This window comes from Podarcis muralis, chromosome 16 (genome assembly GCF_964188315.1).
Source record: "Podarcis muralis chromosome 16, rPodMur119.hap1.1, whole genome shotgun sequence".
Lineage (NCBI taxonomy): Eukaryota > Metazoa > Chordata > Lepidosauria > Squamata > Lacertidae > Podarcis > Podarcis muralis.
In genome coordinates this window covers 1,219,361-1,241,138 of record NC_135670.1, presented here as the reverse complement: position 1 = coordinate 1,241,138, position 21,778 = coordinate 1,219,361, and the positions used below count along the sequence as shown (strand labels likewise).

General features: G+C 41.8%; 3 protein-coding genes across 3 annotated transcripts; 2 read left to right on the top strand and 1 right to left on the bottom strand.

Moving 5' to 3' along the window:
* The first annotated feature begins 304 nt into the window (after window positions 1-304).
* Window positions 305-6,805, top strand: LOC114586886 (vomeronasal type-2 receptor 26-like). The gene is made up of 4 exons (XM_028710735.2): window positions 305-1,123; window positions 3,014-3,241; window positions 5,054-5,180; window positions 5,904-6,805. Exons 1-4 carry the CDS (start codon window positions 305-307, stop codon window positions 6,803-6,805), a joined length of 2,076 nt encoding a protein of 691 aa, XP_028566568.2.
* A 4,361-nt stretch (window positions 6,806-11,166) lies between these two features.
* On the top strand, window positions 11,167-15,530 carry LOC114586887 (vomeronasal type-2 receptor 26-like). The gene is made up of 4 exons (XM_077920228.1): window positions 11,167-11,970; window positions 12,965-13,192; window positions 13,453-13,579; window positions 14,629-15,530. Exons 1-4 carry the CDS (start codon window positions 11,167-11,169, stop codon window positions 15,528-15,530), a joined length of 2,061 nt encoding a protein of 686 aa, XP_077776354.1.
* Window positions 15,531-17,756: 2,226 nt separating this feature from the next.
* Window positions 17,757-19,716, bottom strand: LOC114586878 (vomeronasal type-2 receptor 26-like). The gene is made up of 2 exons (XM_028710728.2): window positions 19,599-19,716; window positions 17,757-18,676 (listed from the first exon to the last, which is right to left on the bottom strand). The coding sequence occupies exon 2, from the start codon at window positions 18,672-18,674 to the stop codon at window positions 17,757-17,759; it is 918 nt and encodes a 305-aa protein (XP_028566561.2). The 5' UTR covers window positions 18,675-18,676; window positions 19,599-19,716.
* Between the last annotated feature and the right edge of the window lie 2,062 nt (window positions 19,717-21,778).

Sequence of the window (21,778 nt, the reverse complement as noted above, 5' to 3'; positions counted from 1 at the left end):
ACAGGCTGGACACCAGTCTGATGTTTGTTTAGAGGTGCACACTACGTAGAATGGAACATTGCATCCATATTTGTTTCTGGGTGCAATTCCAACTACTGACTCTGGCCTTGGAAATAATAAAAAATATGCATCTAGAATTTTATTGCAAGAATAAAACCATGAAATGATAAGTGTTGGACAGCAATGATTCCTTACAGAGTCTTCAGATAACTACCTGTCTATTACTTTTTTTATATTTTAGTTTTCTTATGGCTCATTTCATCCAGCAGTGAATGATCACATTGGGTTCCCCTCCTTTTACCGCATGGTTCCCAATGAATCTCTACAGTACCAAGGAATTGTCCAGTTGCTTCTGCATTTCAAATGGAAATGGATTGGTTTGATGAGTTTTGATGATGATGGGGGACAGCATTTCCTGCAGACTATAGAAGCCATGCTTTCCGAGAATGGCATCTGCTCAGCCTTCACCAACAAAGTTCCAGCTAATATCCGTATATTGGAAATGGGCGATATGAACAAATACATATTGGAAAGTATTCCTATTTTTAGGGACAGCAAAGCCAATGCAATCGTTATATATGGGAAAACGTCAAACCTCAGGTGGTTGGCTGCCATTATCTTTGGGATCAAAGAGTCTCTTGCTGGTAATCTTTACTACAATGCAAAGGCACCTTTGGGGAAAGTATGGATTACGACAGCCCAGATTGATTTAGCACTATTTCTATTCCAAAGAAACTGGGATATCCAGGTGTTCCACGGAGCCATCTCCTTCACAATTCCTTCAAAAGACATTCCAGGTTTCCAAACATTTGTTCAGAGTATGAGTCCTACCCAACCGAAAGGGGATGGCTTTATCAAAGATTTCTGGGAGCAAGCATTTGACTGCTTTGTTCCAAATTCTGATGGCTCTATAGATATTGATGGAGCGTGTACTGGTGAGGAGAAGCTGGAGAACCTTCCTGCACAATTTTTTCAGTTGAAGATGACAGGCCATAGCTATAGTATCTATAATGCTGTTTATGCTGTAGTCCATGCCTTACGTGTCAAATACTCAGCTAGCTCCAACCACAGAAACATTGAAAGTAGAGGCAAGCTGCATTCTTGGCAAGTGGAGCCCTGGCAGGTAAATGACTCCTCACTCATAAACATCTATGACTTGGGCTAGAGCATTATAGTGGCACACAGAATAGTATGCATGGATTTCGTTTTGAGCTCTCTTCAAAAAATAGGTCCAAGCAGCTAGTCAGACTCATCACATCAATTTCCTTTCTGTAGTTTCCATATATTGTTTAGACCAGTGGTGTCCAAACTTTTTCCAAAGAGGGCCAGATTTGATGAAGTAAAGGGCCGTGGGGGCCAACCAAAGGGCCAACCAAAGTTGCTGACCTTTTTGGGGGGTTGGAGTTGTCAAGCTTCTTTTAGGATTGAAGTTGTTAAGGGTTTTTTTTTAGGATTTTACCCCAGGAAATAATCTGCCAGAGGGGCTAGATTAAACTGGCTGGCGGGCTGGATTAGGCCCCCGAAACGGACTTTGGACATGCCTAGTTTAGACAAACCTGCTCAGTTGCTTAGAAAGTTAAGGTAATTTGAATCTGTTTCAGTATTTTAACTTTAAAGGTAAAGGTAAAGGTACCCCTGCCCGTACGGGCCAGTCTTGACAGACTCTAGGGCTGTGCGCCCATCTCACTCAAGAGGCCGGGGGCCAGCGCTGTCCAGAGACACTTCCGGGTCACGTGGCCAGCGTGACATCGCTGCTCTGGCGAGCCAGAGCCGCACACGGAAACGCCGTTTACCTTCCCGCTAGTAAGCGGTCCCTATTTATCTACTTGCACTTTAAGGGTGCTTTCGAACTGCTAGGTTGGCAGGCGCTGGGACCGAACATCGGGAGCGCACCCTGCCGCAGGGATTCGAACCGCCGACCTTTTGATTGGCAAGCCCTAGGCGCTGAGGCTTTTACCCACAGCACCACCCGCGTCCCTTATTTTAACTTTAGTGTGTTTTAAAGTTTCAGTATTTTAACTTTAGTGTTAAAATACTAAACTGCAGTTCGAAAGCAGTCAGAATGCAAGTAGATAAATAGGTACCACTCCGGCGGGAAGGTAAACGGCGTTTCCATGTGCTGCTCTGGTTCGCCAGAAGCGGCTTAGTCATGCTGGCCACATGACCCGGAAGCTGTATGCCGGCTCCCTTGGCCAATAAAGTGAGATGAGTGCCGCCACCCCAGAGTCATCCGCAACAGGACCTAATGGTCAGGAGTCCCTTTACCTTTACTTTACTAGGATATATTTCTGAGCAGATATGTGTTTTAAAGTTGGGCAGTAATTTTTCCTTGATTTCCTTGTCTCATCTTTTTGTAAACTGCTTTGCGTATGCCCACTTTTGCCTCCTAGCCTTCCTGCCACTGGCAACGTACCCCCAGGAAGGTGTTCCCACAAAATGACACAGCTCTCAGACCGGGAAAAACCCCAACTATTGTGTATTACTTTGTTCTTACCTAAGGAAATTGAATTAGCCCCAATTAATTTACTAGGTTAATTATTTTACGTGGGTGGCGCTGTGGGTTAAACCACAGAGCCTAGGACTTGCCGATCAGAAGGTCGGCGGTTCGAATCCCCACGACGGGGTGAGCTCCGGTTGCTCAGTCCCTGCTCCTGCCCACCTAGCAGTTCAAAAGCACGTCAAAGTGCAAGTAGATAAATAGGTACCGCTCCAGCGGGAAGGTAAACGGCGTTTCCGTGTGCTGCTCTGGTTCGCCAGAAGCGGCTTAGTCATGCTGGCCACATGACCCAGAAGCTGTACGCCGGCTCCCTCGGCCAATAAAGCGAGATGAGTGCCGCAACCCCAGAATCGTCCGCAACAGGACCTAATGGTCAGGAGTCCCTTTACCTTTACTTTACTAGGATATATTTCTGAGCAGATATGCTTAGCATGAGCTGGAAATGGTTTATGTATATCTTGCTGAGAATATTCTGCCTCTTATGGGGCTCTCTGTTCTATTTCTCTCCTCGTGTAGCTCCATTCATTGCTTAGGAACAACCCACTCAACAACACTGTTGGAGACGAAATTATGTTCAATGAACATGGGGAATTTGTAGCTGGATTTGATGTTACAAACATAGTCACCTTCCCTAACAATTCCTATGCTAGAATCAAAGTGGGAAGGCTGGATCCTCAGGCTGCTCCGGACAAAGCACTCACCATCAGCGAGGAGAAACTTGAGTGGCACAGAGACTTGTCTCAGGTGCAGAGCATTGGCAGAGCATCTCGTATGATACCATTGATATCCATCCATGGGCTGGCATCCATTTAAAATAAATGGATACAAATTTTGTTTCATACAATCAATGACATTCATTGGCTTGGCATAATATTAGCACATTATTCCAATTAATAAATAACAATGTATCTTGAATAAGGGTGGTAATTTGTTGGTTTGTTTTTGAACTTAGAGTAATTTTGTATGCTGTCCATCACCTTGCTGGTTTTTTTCTTTAATAGAAAAAGGCAGCCTACAATTATACACAAGCGCACACACAGATATATAATGAGTGATATCATTACTAGAGAAATGCCACCCTAAGGAAAAAAATCATTGTGAAAACTCTTTAATTATTTATTAAAATGCTTGTACAGTGGTACCTCGGGCTACAGACGCTTCAGGTTGCAGACTCCACTAACCCAGAAATAGTACCTTGGGTTAAGAACTTTGCTTCAGGATGAGAACAGAAATCGTGCTCTGGTGGCAACAGGAGGTCCCATTAGCTAAAGTGGTACCTCAGGTTAAGAACAGTTTCAGGTTAAGAACAGACCTCCAGAACGAATTAAGTTCTTAACCCAAGGTACCACTGTACACCTCAATTTCATTGAAAGGAACTGAAGTTTATATATGCAGAATTATATATGCAGAATAAGAACCATCATGCCATCACCATCATCAGATCATAAACCATTACAGAAAGCGTCCGATTAAAGTTTTCAGTATGCATTTAAAGGTCAATATAGAAGCTGCATTCTGAATCTCCATTGGAAGAGTGTTCTACAAGGCTGGGCCAATGGCACTCAATTTCTTGTCAGTGTCAACTGAATCAATGTGGGGGACAACCAGTGACACTGCCAGGAATGAGCCAGCTCCTAGTGGAACGTTAGAGCCTGTGGCAGAACAGAGAGGCTCAAATTTGACTCCTCTGAGCATTGGAGCGCAGCCAAAGCTCTCAGGAAATTCAAACAGGAGCGAATAGAGACATGGGTAGCCTGTCAGAAAAGGAAGAGGCTGGAGCTAATCCAATAAGTGTGGAGAATCGGTGAAGGGATGGGCTGTTAGACAGGAAGCAAAACAAGAGACGTAAGGTTCATGAGTTCAATATCTTCTGTCATCATAGGAAGGAATCTTCAGAAGGGTCATCTTGAGTAATGATGCCAGAGGCTTTGTTAGAGCCATCTGGAGCTATCTGTTTGTTTTTGCAATAAATCCTCCTTTTTAATTACCTATTCTTACTGTGTTATCAAGCTGAGAACCAGGACTTCTGAAAGACTCTGAGCTGGGATATATTTGTTCAGGAAGTCCCTAGACGTAGATTTTGAACCTGGCTTTGTAGCAAACAGGAAGCCACTGCAGAAGATTGGTGCTGGTCACTAAGAGACTGTAGATATTTTAGCCCATCTTATCTTGCTATTTCTAATCCCCCCCCCCTTTTGGTACTTTCTAGTTATTGAAAAAAATATAGTACAGGGTTTGCCATGGACAGAGATTTCTTTATGATGTTTTCCTCTTATTCCAATAGTAAGCATTGCCCACACTCTCTGCACTGTCTCTGTAGTCACATATGTCAGTGTTTCCCAACCTTGGGCCTCCAGCTGTTTTTGAACTACAATTCCCATCATCCCTGACCACTGGTCTTGCTAGCTAGGGATGATGGGAGTTGTAGTCCAAAAACAGCTGGAGGCCCAAGGTTGGGAAACACTGACATATGTTAATGTTTAAAATTAATCAACCCTTCTTTGTAAAATGAAAACAATTAATTCCATGGAAAATTATTCCTTCATCAATGTATAGGTGCCTCCATTCTCCTTATGCAATGATAAATGCTATCCTGGGTACAGCAGAAAAAAGAAGGAGGGGATGAAATTTTGTTGCTACGACTGCTATCCATGCCCAGAGGAAATGATCTCAACACAGGAAGGTAGGAGACATGTTTAAATATTTCTAATGAAAAGTATAGACAGTTTTTGGAGGTGGATGCATGAGATTTAGCCTGCAGATTATTTTCAATAGTGTTTTTATGGATGGGAAGGAGATGGAGAAGTTGCTTCGGCAAAAAAACCCAACAGCATATTGTATGACCCTTTAATCATGTTTGAAACAATTGATCATTCGTTGAAATCTTGGAACTCTACCAAAAAGAAGGGGGAAGGGAGAAAATCATAGATCTCCACAATAGAAAGCTGGATCACTTTGGCTGAATTAATGCAAAATAGCCAGGCAAGGGGTCTAGTGAGCTTTTGACGCTGCCTAAAGCACTGACAAAGATGGGGAATAGTAATAGTTATATGTCTATATATATACTGTATGTTATATACTGTAAAAGGGAAGAGAAGGCTCGGGAAATCTCAATTGAAATCAACCCATTTTCCCTATCTCCAAATAGCCTGCCACACCACAAGTCTTTCTTTACTCAGTAGGGTTAAAGAACCCTGACAAACCACATGTTTCTTATGCAGAATGAATTAGAATTAATCCCTGGAAACAATTACCAAGACTGCAAATACCGATTTAGGTGGACTCATAGAAACTTGGTTCTGATTACTGATGTTATCTTATATATATATATATACACACACACACACACACACACACACATACATATACATATATACATATATATATACATATCTTTTTCTTCCAGATTTGGATTACTGTACCAGATGCCCCGAAGATCACTTCCCTAATCATCGTAGAGATCACTGCATCCCCAAGATTCAAAGTTTTCTTTCTTTTGAAGATACTTTGGGCATTACTTTGACTTCTCTGGCTCTTCTCTTTGCCCTGATCACAGCTCTGGTGCTGGCAGTCTTCATCAAGCAGCGGGACACTCCCATCGTCAAAGCCAACAATCGGAGCCTCACCTACCTTCTCCTGGCCTCTCTCCTCCTTTGCTTCCTCTGCGCTTTGCTATTCATCGGACAACCCAAGAAAATCACCTGCCTCCTCAGACAAACAGCTTTTGGCATCATCTTTTCGATTGCTGTCTCTTCCGTTTTGGCTAAGACGATTACAGTGGTTGTGGCTTTCATGGCCTCCAAGCCAGGAAACATTTTCCGGAAATGGGTGGGGAAAAGATTGGCACATTCTGTCGTATTGTGTTGCTCCCTCATTCAAGTCGCCGTTTGTGCTCTTTGGCTGGGTTTTTCTCCCCCATTCCCAGATTTGGACAGTCACTCAGTGTATGGAGAAATCATAATTGAATGTAATGAAGGGTCAGTCACCATGTTCTACTGTGTCCTGGGTTATATGGGCTTTCTAGCCACTGTCAGCTTCACGGTGGCTTTCCTTGCTAGGAAGCTGCCAGACAGTTTCAATGAAGCCAAGTTCATCACTTTCAGCATGTTGGTCTTCTGCAGTGTGTGGCTCTCCTTTGTTCCAACTTACCTGAGCACCAAGGGGAAATACATGGTGGCCGTGGAGGTCTTCTCCATCCTGTCATCTGGCTCAGGTTTACTGAGCTGTATCTTTGCTCCTAAATGCTACATTATTGTTTTTAGGCCTGATCTGAACAAAAAGGAGCAGCTAATAAGGAAGAAACATTAACGTTTCAAATATTCAGATCATTTTCTTCATTTTTATTTATTTTCTGTGAAAGTCAGCTTCCCTGTGCAATGTCTAATTTTGGACCGCCCTTTTGAAATATCTGAAGCATTCTTCTCACATACACAAAACAAACAGCCGTTGAAATTTAAGTAGAATGAAACCTTCATATGCCTTTTTGAGTAATGCCTTCCTCAGTATTGAATTTTGTTCCTGTTTTCTTGGTGAAGTATAGTAAATTGTAGAATTTGAAAGTAAAATGTTGAACAGACTAATCCATAGTGTCCTTATTTCCCCATTCCTATTTTTTATGTATATGTGAGTCTTTAACTACAAAATTTCACTTGTGCTTTAGAGCCACAACAGCCATTTCATGTCATGCCAGCCCTCTATTGGAAGCCATTTTGTATCATGTGAAGCATACAATGGTTGCTAGTTTGTTACTTGTGCTCATATACATTCTCAAAATCATAGCTCCCTTGGCTCATAGCTTATAGCTCACATTCCATGTACTTTTATAAGTACAAAATCTACTAATAAAAGCCTAGAGGAGTACAGTGATCATATATCACTCCAAAATACATATTATTTTGATATGAGGAATTATCTTGTGATAACCAGTGGAAATTGAGGACAAGGGACAGGGCAGGGTGTGTGGGAAATGACACACCACCAAGGGGGCTTTGTTATTTGCCTTAATGCCATTGGAGAGCAGGAGTTCAACTGTAACTTTGACATATCTAATATCCCTGCATCCAGACATGTTCTATCCTTGTGGTCACTGTGGGTCACTTTCTAGTCACCACTCAGCTGAAGACCAACTAGAGAGCTGAAGAAGTTTGATTTGAAATCTCACAAACATGTTTGAATCAGCAGCTAGTGATGCCACCCTGTAATTACCCAAATTACTGTATTTTATTCAGCTGGCCAACTCTGCAGGGACTTTTCAGTGGGGTGGTGGTGCAGAAAATAAGCATGCCTGGAAGGATTTTATACTACCCCACTGTAAAATTGCCAGCTACAGGTAAGGGGATTGGAGAGAGGCAAGGCTTGAGATCTAACAGGTCAAGAGTCAGATTATTGTCTTGCAATTGATGTGAAGGGACATTCACCCTCTTGATGGTAAATGCAAGGTAGATACGAGATACAGGTCCCTAAAAGTGTATTTTCAAAAGAGACCAGCAGCAGAGCTAATTTGTTCAATCCAAGCTAGCAATAATAACTATACCCTAGAGCATCAGAAAGAAATCTCAGTTCAGAGCTTCCTATGGCCATCAGGACGAGGTTTGAGATGTTGTTCTTGCTGTTGCTACCACATACGGCTTGCAAAGTAGAAAATTTCAACTGCACTGGGAATGATTCAGTACATATTCCGCATGAATGGTACCAGTCAAGTGAAATCCACATTGGAGGAATAATGTCTCATATCTACTTCCTTTTAACTGATATCGATTTCCTGAAACACCCTTTGGAGGAGGAGATTGGTGTCCAACTGTAAGAAATTATTTTTCCCACACACCATAAAAGTGAGCTTTGCTTTTATTTTGGTGTTTATATCCTTTTAGAATCACCAAAGGTTGGTTTATATTGAACAGTATCAATTGTTGTGACTGAGTGAATGTTCCTAAGGACCAGAAGACATTAACTAGATATATCATTGTTCTAAATACCCATTTGAATCATTAAAATATTTTGAGATGATTTCACTCAGCTGAGGCGATAGGCTTGCCTGCTGAGGCTTCCCATTTTAGCAAAGAAGCAGCATGTTGTTGTTTTTTCTTATTGGCTTGTTTCTCTCTCTTTTTAAAATTTATACGAAACAGGTCAATGATGAACAATGTGCTGCTTTTTAAGAGATCTCCATTTTTCCCCACCTGGAAATATCTCAGTAAATATATGAAGTTAAAGAAGTGCTTTAAAAATCAGTCTGTAACTTTTGTTAACTTCTTCTATCAGTTTTTGTCTGGGCAAACATACATTGAATTGCCCCAACCCTTCCTTTTACTGAAATTGCTGGTGGAGAAGAAGAGCATAGCTGCTGATTGGCTGCAACAACTTGAGTTTATAGTGCCCTTCAGGACCACTTGAGTGCGAGGCTGATGTTTGTGTCAGCTTTCCAGGGCAGGCGCACCCATGAGGCAAGGTGAGGTAACTTCCTCAGATGGCAGGATCCACAGTGGTAGAAGATCCTGATGTAGATATTTATTCCCCACTTGTTCCTGGTGCAGATCTTCACTCGCCCCTTCTTCCCTGGCAGGGAGGGTGTATGTGCAATTTTATGGTTCGCCTAGATGCCAAAATCTCTTGAGCCAGCTCTGTCACTACCAGTGCTGATTGGTTATTTATCAGGAGCTGGGATTGAGTGGGTGGAAGTAGTATTATAGCTCCCCACCCCCCGCAGGTGACAGCCTGCTCTGAACTGACCCTTTCTCAGGTGAAAGATGGGAGAGATGTATTAAATGGTCCAGCGACTGTGGGGCAATAAACCCATTAGAGCTTCAGGAATGTGGAGGTAGTCTTATATGTATATGCTTGGTAGCCAATCTTTGTAAGTTCTAATATTGTTCAGTATGTGTTGTTTATTTATGACTGCTTCGGTTACAAAGATAATGTATAAATATATAAATTTAAAAAATAAAAAAAAATGTCCAGTAGCACCTTAGAGACCAATTAAGTTTGTTCTTGGTATGAGCTTTCATGTGCATGCACACTTCTTCAGATACACTGAAACAGAAGTCATCAGACCCTTATATATGGTGAGAGGGTGGGGAGGGGTATTACTCAGAAGGGTGGTGGGAATGGGTGATTGGCTGAAGTACCACTGTACCTGTTTTGTTATTTTGCATATTTCTTGTAGGACTGATGCCCAAAAGGATTGAATTGGGTGGTAATCCCACCACATTTGAAGGTATGTTCCTGTAGAGGTGCAACCTCCCCTGCATTTAGGTGAAGTTCCTAGGTGTGTCAGGACCTGCTTTCGAGGTGTCAGGTACCATCTATGAATTAGTTGCAAAGTGAGTTTCCTTCTTTTGGATGAGATGGACTTAAAGGGTGGTTTAGACCACAGTTTAGATCATTCAGTAGGATTTATTTCGTAACCTATATCATGTTCCCATTGGACTTTAATTGTGGTGAGGGATTTTGTAGGGTCTTGGAGTTGTCTTTTGTATAGTGTGGATACCATCCCCTTGCTGTGTCCCTCTGTTGTCAGGAAAGTTTTTCAAAGGTTGCCAGAGGCCTAATGGCTGCTGCTATGATTGGTGGATTATTTAAGAAGTCGTGTAGTTGTTGCTGGGTCAGCTAGGGTATTTGGGTGTCTGCTAGTTTGTCTTGTATTTCTTGTGTCGGTATGGGTTTGCCATTTTTGTAGAAGTCTGTTAGGTGGTGTAAGCCTTTGGCTTGCCATGTTTTTGTTTGGAAGCTTTGGGCTACATGGTGGAATAGTGGGTAATTTAAAAAAAACAACACTTCAAGATCTTCAGAGGTAAGTGTTCTATTAAAGTAAATAATAAAGAAATGCAATCCAGTAAAAGTGAGCCAATGTGAATTTCATTTTCTGTCCAACGAAAAGTATTTACCTCTACCATCTTCTGGGAATTGTAGCTTTTCCTTTTCACTGGACCGCTAAATTATCTTAAAACCAGAGTGGAACCATATTTTAATGTACTGTTGATTTTTCTCCTAAGAAGAGCTTGTAAATCTGTTTCCAGGATGGTGCCAAAATTCTACCAGCACATCCTGGCCTTGGCATTTGCTGTGCATGAGATCAACGAGAATTCCAACATCTTGCCCAATGTCACTCTTGGGTTCCACATCTATGATAGCTACTATGATGCAAGGATGACCTACCGCACCACACTGGATCTTATTTTCAAATTCCATCAGTTTTTCCCCAACTACAAATGTGACACCCAGACACATCTAATGGGCATCATTGGTGGCCTTAGATCTGATACATCTTCACAGATGGCAGATATTTTAGGACTTTACAAGATTCCACAGGTAGGATCAATGTGTTGCATTCATAGGGGATAATAAAATCTTCTTCTTTTCCTGGAAGGAGTCTAAGGGCTCACTCACACTTCTGTTTGTGCCTCGATTTCTTGGCAGAGGACTGTGACTTCCAGGAACAGATCCAATTAAATGATATCGTCCAGGTTTTAGATCTGGTGTTGGGATGGATATTGTCTTGCTTCTTTGGACCAATAGTCTGCTGTTGAAAAGAGGCAGAGGGAAAATACAACCTGGCTCATTCTTCAGGATGCTATCACAGTTAAAATCTGTTTCTTTCTTTGTTCTAGTTTTCATATGGCTCATTTCAACCAGCAATGAATGATCAAGTAGCTTTCCCTTCCTTTTACCGCATGGTCCCCAATGAAGCCCTCCAGTACCAAGGAATTGTTGAGCTACTAGTGCATTTTAGATGGAAATGGGTTGGGCTGATGACTTTTGATGATGCTGGTGGAGAACATTTCTTGCAGGTCATGGAAGCAATCTTTTCCAAGAATGGAATCTGTTCAGCCTTCACAAATAAAGTTCCAATTTATTTGAGAATATTGGAAATGGGTGAAATGAACAAATACATTATGAAGAGCGTGCCAGTTTTCAAGAACAGCAAAGCCAATGTGATTGTTCTATATGGAGAAACTGCAAATATTAGATGGTTGGCAGCCATTATCTTGGGGGTAAAGAAGTCTCTAGCAGCTGAGTCTCAGTACAATGAGACTGCATCTTTTGGGAAAGTATGGATTACAACAGCCCAGATTGATTTTGCACTCTTTATATTACAAAAAACCTGGGATATCCAAATGTTCCATGGGGCTATTTCTTTCACAATTCCTTCAAATGAGGTTCAAGGATTCCGAAAATATATTCAAACTTTAAAACCTACTCAAGCCAAAGGAGATGGTTTTATCAAAGATTTCTGGGAACAAGCATTTGACTGCTTTGTTCCAAGTTCTGATGGCTTCACAGATATTGATGGAGCATGTAGTGGTGAGGAGAAGCTGGAGAGCCTTCCTGGGCAATTTTTTCAATTAAGCATGACAGGTCACAGCTACAGTATCTATAATGCTGTCTTTGCTGTGGCACATGCTTTACGGATCATGCGTTCATACAGATTAAATTACAGACATATGGAAAATGGAGGCAAGCTGCATCCTTGGAAAGTGGAACCCTGGAAGGTAATGCCTCTGAAATCCATTTAGAACATGTGTCTAAACCCTTGGTCCCGCTCATCAATTTCAATCCTCCCTATAAATATTTAGGGTAGGTTTTTGTTTTGTTTTTATATTTTAAAAAAATCTATTTTCAGGGAGAGTGGAGATTTGGTGGAGGGTGATGGAAGATTTTGACACTTTTGGTGAAGTGACATGGGTTCACATGTTGCACCTCACACTTGGTACCATACTTGAGATGCTGTCCCTTACCATAACCCTTTAACTGAAAAATAGTTGCATACATATAACTGTATGGTGGAACAATGTGGTATGATAAAAAGAACACTTTTTATCATGAAAGTTATGCACAACATAGGCCCAAACAGCATCAAAACCCTGCCATGATAGGTTAATGTCTGACACCATTCATTCCTGGAAGGAACCCAATGTAGACTTCCAGTTTCAAGTTTGACTGCAGCCAGCAGCAGAGTTAGCAGCTCCTTCTAAACAAGGGTGAAATTTACATCACTTTTAACAGCCAAGTGCAGGGCTATAGACTGGCTTGTTATTGAAGAAATATTCATGAATATAGTCAATAAGTTGTTCATTTTTCACACTCCCACCACACATGAAGGAAAGTGTCCTTGTGACTGCAAGCTCTCCAGTACAGTGGCGGGGTGTCCCAGAGTAATGTTTCTGAAAATAATCAACGTCTTGGTATTTTCTAACGCCAGTGTGGCGTAGTGGTTAAGAGCGGTGGACTTGTAATCTGGTGAACCAGCTTCACTTCCCCGCTCCTCCACATGCAGCTGCTGGGTGACCTTGGGCCAGTCACACTTCTCTGAAGTCTCTGAGCCTCACTCACCTCACAGAGTGTTTCTTGTGGGGGAGGAAGGGAAAGGAGAATGTTAGCCGCTTTGAGACTTCTTAGGGTAGTGATAAAGCGGGGTGTCAAATCCAAACCCATCTTCTTCTTCTCAGTTCTTTTTCTCTCCCCATCCAGAGTCATTCATTGTTTAGAGACATTCTATTCAACAACAGTGCTGGTGATGAAATTATGTTTAATGAAAACAGAGAAATAGTAGCTGGATTTGACATTACCAGCTTGGTCACTTTCCCAAATAACTCTTATGTCAAAGTCAAAGTGGGAAGGCTGGATCCTCAGGCTCCCCCTGGTGAAGTGCTCACTATTAACGAAGAGAGACTTGAATGGCACAGAGAATTGTCTCAGGTGTGGAAAATTCTCACTTTATGATAACTTTCATAGTAACTGGGTGGCTGAGGCGGCATTAGATTTCCTCCTTCATTGTGGTGGAGTAGACCCACCCCCACCTAAAGACTTAGTACAGCATTCTTTACACTGAACTTGCCATTTGCGCAATCACAGATGTTAATACTTCATTTCATCAGCCCTTTGTTTATTGGATATTATTTGGAAAAGAAAGGAAATCCAAACAATTAATGCTCAATCCTTCCTTTGTTCAAGAATAGGTACCTCCATTCTCTTTATGTAATGATCAGTGCTATCCGGGGTACAGCAGGAAAAAAAAGGAGGGAAAGAAATTTTGTTGCTATGACTGTTCTCCATGTCCAGAAGATATGATTTCGAACCAGGAGGGTAGGAGAAATATTTATAAGAAATACGTTTGTCATGAAAAGTATGGGTAGTAGTAGAACATATATGTGTAAACAAGCACCATTCTTCAGATTTAGCTGCTGCCAGTTGCAGAATATTCTTGTTTGTGGTTAGAGTAATAACGTCTAGTTTGGGAGGGAGTAAACAGTAACCTGGAGCATGCAAGAACATTGATTATTAATTAGAAATTGTCAACAAGATAGATTTTATTTATTTCTCTGTACAATTCTTCCAATGGGTTGCATAGCTGTAGAGTGTTTATCTTTAACAATCCTTGACCATGCTTTATGTTTTGTACTCAGTTAAATAATTTATTTTTTTTATTTCTGCCTTCAAAAAATTGATAAAAAAGTTACACACACAAACCCAAAAACTCAACAATAATAATATAACTACCAGCAAAGAAACCTAACAAGTAAAAACAGTGGGCTTCCAAATCTTCACACCATGCATAGTCCAAACACTCTAGTGTCCACCTTCCCATGCCTTTTTTTCTTTGATGTTAGAAGCTGCAACTGCAACATTCCTCAAAAAGGAGTTGTTCCAACCCTCTGATCATTTTACTTGCCCTTTCAGAAACTTTTCTAGCACCACATTAATATTCCAATAGTGGTCACACTATAGATTTATATAATGACGCTAACTGGTTTCCATCCAATAATTTCCCTAACACTCCTTAACACACAGCTGCCACATTCAAGGTTAAATTCTTCATCAAGCTATCCTCCATAATTTAAAGATCTCACTACTAGTCAATAACCACCAGATCCGACTGAATTTATGAATATGTGAAATTAGGATTTTTGCTGCAATTTACACTTGCTAATGCTGAATTTCATTTGCCATTTTGATGTCCATTCACTCAATAGATTTATTTTCTCACTTCGGTGCTGGATAAAGGTCACTGGTGGACAATGCTGGATCCAGAAGATTTAAACACTGGATTTAGGTGGATTTTTAGAAAAGTGACTCTTATAAGACAGAACAATTATGGACATCTTTACCATATGCATATTATATTTCTCTTACAGACCTGGATTACTGTACCAGATGCCCTGAAGATCACTTCCCTAATAATCGTAGAGATCACTGCTTCCCCAAGATTCAAAGTTTTCTTTCTTTTGAAGATACTTTGGGCATTACTTTGACTTCTCTGGCTCTTCTCTTTGCCCTGATCACAGCTCTGGTGCTTGCAGTCTTCATCAAGCAGCGGGACACTCCCATCGTCAAAGCCAACAATCGGAGCCTCACCTACCTTCTCCTGGCCTCTCTCCTCCTTTGCTTCCTCTGCGCTTTGCTATTCATCGGACAACCCAAGAAAACCACCTGCCTCCTCAGACAAACAGCTTTTGGCATCATCTTTTCGATTGCTGTCTCTTCCGTTTTGGCTAAGACGATTACAGTGGTTGTGGCTTTCATGGCCTCCAAGCCAGGAAACATTTTCCGGAAATGGGTGGGGAAAAGATTGGCACATTCTGTCGTATTGTGTTGCTCCCTCGTTCAAGTCGCCATTTGTGCTCTTTGGCTGGGTTTTTCTCCCCCATTCCCAGATTTGGACAGTCACTCAGTGTATGGAGAAATCATAATTGAATGTAATGAAGGGTCAGTCACCATGTTCTACTGTGTCCTGGGTTATATGGGCTTTCTAGCCACTGTCAGCTTCACGGTGGCTTTCCTTGCTAGGAAGCTGCCAGACAGTTTCAATGAAGCCAAGTTCATCACCTTCAGCATGTTGGTCTTCTGCAGTGTGTGGCTGTCCTTTGTTCCAACTTACCTGAGCACCAAGGGGAAATACATGGTGGCCGTGGAGGTCTTCTCCATCCTGTCATCTGGCTCAGGTTTACTGAGCTGTATCTTTGCTCCTAAATGCTACATTATTGTTTTTAGGCCTGATCTGAACAAAAAGGAGCAGCTAATACGGAGAAAACATTAACGTTCCAAATATTCAACCTATTTCCTTAATTTCTATTTTTGTTTCCTCTAAAATATCAGATAAACTCATATGTGGCTTTATACAAAGCATGATTCTGTGCTATCCTGCTGAAACCTTTGATCTACTCTCCTCACATGCATCAAAGAAAGAAAGAGTTGAAATGGCGATTTAAAATGTTTACCATGCCACAAAATTTTCCTTACAGCAAAACACTTGTAGGGTGGAGTTTATTGTACCTTTATTGAGATTATTAAGTGGTGTACAATATATATATATAAAACCTATATCACTGAGGAAAATTTATAACTAATAACAAAACTGCATATAAAAACAGATCTGTAATTGTATCCTTTTTCATGTGATCTATGCTCAACACCTCATGACAGAGCTAGCTGGATACATTCTCACTTAATCATTAGACTTCCAGAGTTCAACTCTGTGCTCAGTTTGTAGGGCATGAGACTTATAACCTCAGGGTCATGGGTTCAACTCCACTTTGGGCATAAGATTCCTGCATTGCAGTGGTTGGACTAGCTTATCCTCATGGTCTTTTCCAACTCTATGATTCTGTGGGAACAAGAATTCCTACAGATGAGACAGGCTTTCATCTTATGGATCAGGGAAAGCCTGCACAAAATCCCAGGGTTGTTGCTGCTGCTGCTGCGTGTTCTTTACAAGATTTCAGTACATTCTCATACCCCCAAACACCCTAACAGAGACATATAGAAGAGGAGGAGGAGGAGGAGTTTGGATTTGATATCCTGCTTTATCACTACCCGAAGGAGTCTCAAAGCAGCTAACATTCTTCTTTCCCTTCCTCCCCCACAACAAACACTCTGTGAGGTGAGTGAGGCTGAGAGACTTCAGAGAAGTGTGACTAGCCCAAGGTCACCCAGCAGCTGCATGTGGAGGAGCGGGGAAGTGAAGCCGGTTCACCAGATTACGAGTCCACCGCTCTTAACCACTACACCACACTGGCGTGAGAAAATACCAAGACGCTGATTATTTTCAAAAACATTACTGTGTGACACCCAACCATTGTACTGGAGAGCTTGCAGTCACAAGGACACTTTCCTTCATGTGTGGTGGGAGTGTGAAAAATGAACAACTTATTGACTATATTCATGAATAGAGCATATAGACAATATAAGGACAGAAAAACCTTATAACTATTAAAATAGAGTGTTTTTTTGCTGCTCATAGATCTGCATTGCTGTGCTACGGAGACATGACTGAAAGCTTAGTGTGATAGGAGCCCAAGTTTTTAAGACTGACACTGGTCTGGCCTAGGCTGAGTGTTGATGTAGAGATTAAAATAAAAGCCAACAGCAAAACAACAAGTATAGTTGACTAGGAAGTTGAAGTTCAGTTTTATCAGGGTATAATTTTACTCCTGAAGGATCACATTGCTGTACAGATTGATACTCAGGTGACCTCCCAGGAATCAAAAGGTTTGTGTCTCTTTTGTGGGAAATATATGCTTGTGTAGCAAGGCATCCCCTCCACACTCTTCTGTCCTCCCCAATTCTAAGAATAAGAGACATGACAACCAATATTTTTGTGAAATCAGACCACAACTTTATTGACAACAGATGTAAGAGGTTTGCCCTAAGCAGGAAGGGCTGTAGAGACGGAAAGTTCCTGGGCTTATTCCAATCTCTCTCTCTTCCTTTCCTCCCTCCCCCTCAGTCACCTCGTCCACATCTTCTGCTCCCAGGCTTCCCCCTCCCTCTGGGGAACTTGAGACCTCTGGTTCGTCCCTGACACCCCATGCACACCATTCAGGTTCATGCCCCAGGTAAGTCGTTTTGCTGCTGCTAACGCAGTGGTTTGATTTCACCTCTGGACGCCCTCCCTATTGTCTCTCAAACAGATGGATGCCAACCAACCTTTATCCCACCCTGTCATCAATGGATGAAAGGTGGACTAAGTCACCAAATTAAGAAAGAAAGAAAGAAAGAAAGAAAGAAAGAAAGAAAGAAAGAAAGAAAGAAAGAAAGAAAGAAAACTTAGCACCGAGTGCAATTAAAATTAATCATGATTTTCAATGGAAATAACTGAATCAACAATAAAGTGCCATTTACTACAAGGGAATGCACCATTTCAACCTATGTTTAATAGGAAGTAAATTACTTTGAGTTCAACATGATTCCCCTACAGGTGTGATTAGGTTTACATTGAAAATAGACTTGAATCGTAAATTTGATTCAAAGAGCTGGCTTGAGACTATTTGGGCTTAAAATTCTTTACTTTTTTCCTCATAAGTTGTTCTTTGTTGTTCAATTCTGGTCTCATCAAAATGATGTAACATTTTGGGGGAAAGATGCAACCCAGTAGCCCCAAGCTGGAGGCTAAGATAGAGAAGATCTCCACAGCCACCATGTACTTCCCTTTGGTGCTCAGGTAGGTTGGAATAAAAGACAACCAAACACTGCAGAACACCATCATGCTGAAGGTGATGAACTTGGCTTCATTGAAGCTGTCAGGCAACTTCCTGGCTAGGAAGGCCACAGCAAAGCTGACAATGGCCAGGAAGCCCATAAAGCCCAGGACTGAATAGAACATGATAGTGGAACCTTCATTACACTCCAGTATAATTTCTTTAGTCATGGAGTGCATGTCCATATCTGGGAATGGAGGAGAAGTTACCAGCCACACTGTGCAAATGGTGGCTTGAATAAAGGAGAAGCATAGAACAATGGAGCTGGCCAGATCTTTCCCCATCCATGTCCTCATATTGGATCCTGGCTTGGTGGCCATGAAAGCGAGAATCACAATGGCAGTTTTGGCCAAGATGCAAGAAATTGACACTGAGAAGATGATGCCAAATGCAGCTTGTCTAAGGAGGCAGGTCAGCTTTCCAGGTTGGCCAATAAATAGCAAAGCACAAAGGAAAGAGAGAATGAGGGAGATGAGGAGAGTGTAGGTGAGGTTCCGGTTGTTGGCTTTGACGATGGGGGTGTTTCGGTGCTTAACAAAGATCCAAAGCACCCAAACTGTGGAGAAAGAAAAAGTGAGGGCAGAAATGGCAATGCTGTAGCCTAAAGATTCTCCATAGGACAAGAAAGTTATATATTTTGGAATGCAAAAAGTTTTGTTATTATTTGGATAATGATCTTCTTGACACTGAAAGCAGACGTCCATGTCTGAAAAAGAAAAGTAAAACAAAGCCAGTGAATGTTCTTCTGTCTCTTCAGGCCTAGCATACAAATGATGACATTTGTTTCATAATTAGAGTCGATTTCCTAACATGCAATGTCTCCTTACAGATGTAGTTATGGGCTTAAAATACAGTATGTAGGGGACTGGTCATAAATGCACTGGTCCCATCTCCCATATCCCTGTGCATGTTGACCATGCCCACTCACTGTTACATCATCTATTGAAGCAGCAAAGGGGTATTCCAGGTGCATTTGACTCAATGTGCTTCAGTGGCATAGCAGGGGTTGCCAGCACCCGGGGCAGCATGGAGGGGGTGGGAGGGAGGGAGGGAAATGGAGTACACATGCACATTCAACCACCTTGGGCTTTTGAACACCTATAATGTGTATGTATATAGATAGACTGTAGATATAATTCCTAAACACAATAAGGATCTCCCAAAAAATAATTAAACCACCAGGAAGACCCAAATATGTAAAATGTATATTCTCCTTGCCGTAACAATATAGCATACATAAATAGATAACCAAAAATAAGTCCACTTCGACTTTAGACCTTATAAAGTCTGCATGCAGTTTAAAAAGATTCTTACCAGCACATCCAGACATTGTTATATGCAATCATCATTATATACTCTTTATAGTCACTACACACAGAGAAGCACACACAGAGAGAGACGGCTGATATTAGCATTTTGGTCAACCTTACTACACACACAAATAATTCCCAAATTATGGGTATCCATTTATGTCATCCCTGGTCATTCTGAAACAACCATATTTTCTGTATGGCCTCTAATAATTTTCCCACTTTGAATGAATTTTTAGACCTGAGTGAAATGAAATTCTAATACAACTGTATGCCCAAATACTTGACGTATTCCATAAAAAAACACCCATTTCTTACCTATCTGGTTTGATACCTTTCCTTCTGGACATGGAAGACAATCATAGCAACAAGGTGGCTTTCCCTCTTTCTTCTTTCTACTGTAACCCAAAGAGCATTTGTCATTGCATAGAGAAAGAGGTTGAGCCTGTTGATAAATGAAAGAGGGGCTTGTTTTAACAGTTACGGGAAAATAGTGTTCTGAAAGCTTTGTGATGTTTTCTTAAGAAATGGGCGGCTGAAGAAGAAGGGGTTGCCATTTATTTGTGCCTACCAATGTATTTTGTGAAAAATTAGTCCCGTGGCTGCTGGCTGGACAGAGTTTTGGAAGCTACTGTGATAAGTTTATCAATGAAATTCTTCAAATATCCCCTTTCCTAGATCCTGTAAGTCCCCAACATTTTCACAATTTGAGAATGCAGTCATACATCTTGTTTGAGGGGGGGGGGAGGAGTAGCACTAAGTGATGCAGCTAAATAAGCAAGTGGGTGATGAAAGGTGGGGTTGCTTTTCCAGCTTCACTTTCAGAGCACTTGACATGCAGAATTTGGCAGCATCACTGGACTAGGCAATGAACTGTTTTTGCTTTGTTTTGAGAGGTTTTTTAAATGCAGAAATTAAGTGCATACATGTAGAAGTGTGTACAGGCCCTAGTCACTGGTGGATGAAGGTGGGGGCAGGCGGGGGGCGGCTGCCATGGGTTCCATCCAGGGGGCAACATCGCGGCTGCCCCGCTCCTCGGGATGCTCACTGCACAGCCCCCCTGATGCATGCTGTAGCATTCACACGCGCTATCCACTCCCCCCTCACCAGTCCTCCAACTCCAGCAAGACCTGGTAGGGAGAGGGAGAGGGACGTGAAAGGGTTTGCGGAATACGAGTCAAACAGTAGTATGCTTCCACCGCCTCCTATTCAGATCAGTCCCCCAAAAGGAATCCAGGAGGAGGATCACCTTTCAGTATTTACCGGACTGCCCCACTCTATGTCACTTTACCGTGACACAGCCAGAAATCCAACAGGTACTCTGGTAGGCATCTGAGTGAATTAGGCACTGGTTCAGCTTCCCCAGTAAAAGGCACAGAACACAAGAAAGCAAAAGTCCTTTTCCCAATTTATTAAAAAAGGATCATTTCAGAAAATAAAAGCATACATATTTCTCACAGGTTTCAAACAGAAAATAAAAACATTATAGAATATCACTGACTAGGCACATACTGAAAGCAGGAACAGAAATACAAAGCTTAGCAATTCAAAAGAGTGTCTCGGCTGGTCCCGCGCCCCCAGGCCCAGGGCAGGCTGCTCTGCATAGCAAAGGCTTTGCATGACAAGATGGTAAGCCTGGCAAGATGGTCTGCGATTTGCAACTAAATTTCTTGAAGTTTTATCCCTTAGGATCCCACAGGGGTACACAACTTAGGAGCCAATCAGTTCTTTAGATTAATTAGCAATTCACCAATGGTTACATGGGGGAACAATAACTCAGGCTTGTTAGGAGACTCGACAGCTGAAGTCTATTTATTCATAAGGACCTTGAGAATCAAAGCGTCCTCCTCTCATTCCCAGAGACACACCAGATTCCTTTTAGTTGTAAATTTAGCCTGATAGCCTTTTCATACTGAATCTACATCCGAGACCCCAGGTGTCAAAACTTCAAATCAAATAGAAGCTCTCTCCCTGCAGATGAAGGAGATAACCCGGTTCACACTTCTAAAGACAGAAAGTCTGCAATTAAACCCAGATACACATTCCCAGCATTCTACAGTTTTTGTTTTTTTTTTTGGCTCTCCTATAATGCTCTTCTTCTGCATGAGCCAAAGTTTTATTCTACTAAGATTTCCCAATATCACTACACGTGCCATGCCCCCTGGGACGCGTGTCAGCCATGCCCCCGGATGTACGCCACTCCCAGTGTTGTAGCAGGTAGCGTCACCACTGGTCCTACCTGGTTGAATCTGTCAGGCCATCTGATGATACCATCGGAAATGGCAAACACTTTGTCTGTGGGAGCATTAGGGTCTATCTTTCCCACCTTTACTCTAACGAAAGACTGGTTGGGGAAAGTAACCCAGTTGATAATATCAAGTCCACCTAACAATTCCCCATTTTGGTCAAAGGAAATCGTATCCCCGGCACTGTTGTTAAATGTAGCACTTCTCAGAAAGTGGACCATCTAAACAGAGGGGAGAAACACATTTGCACCG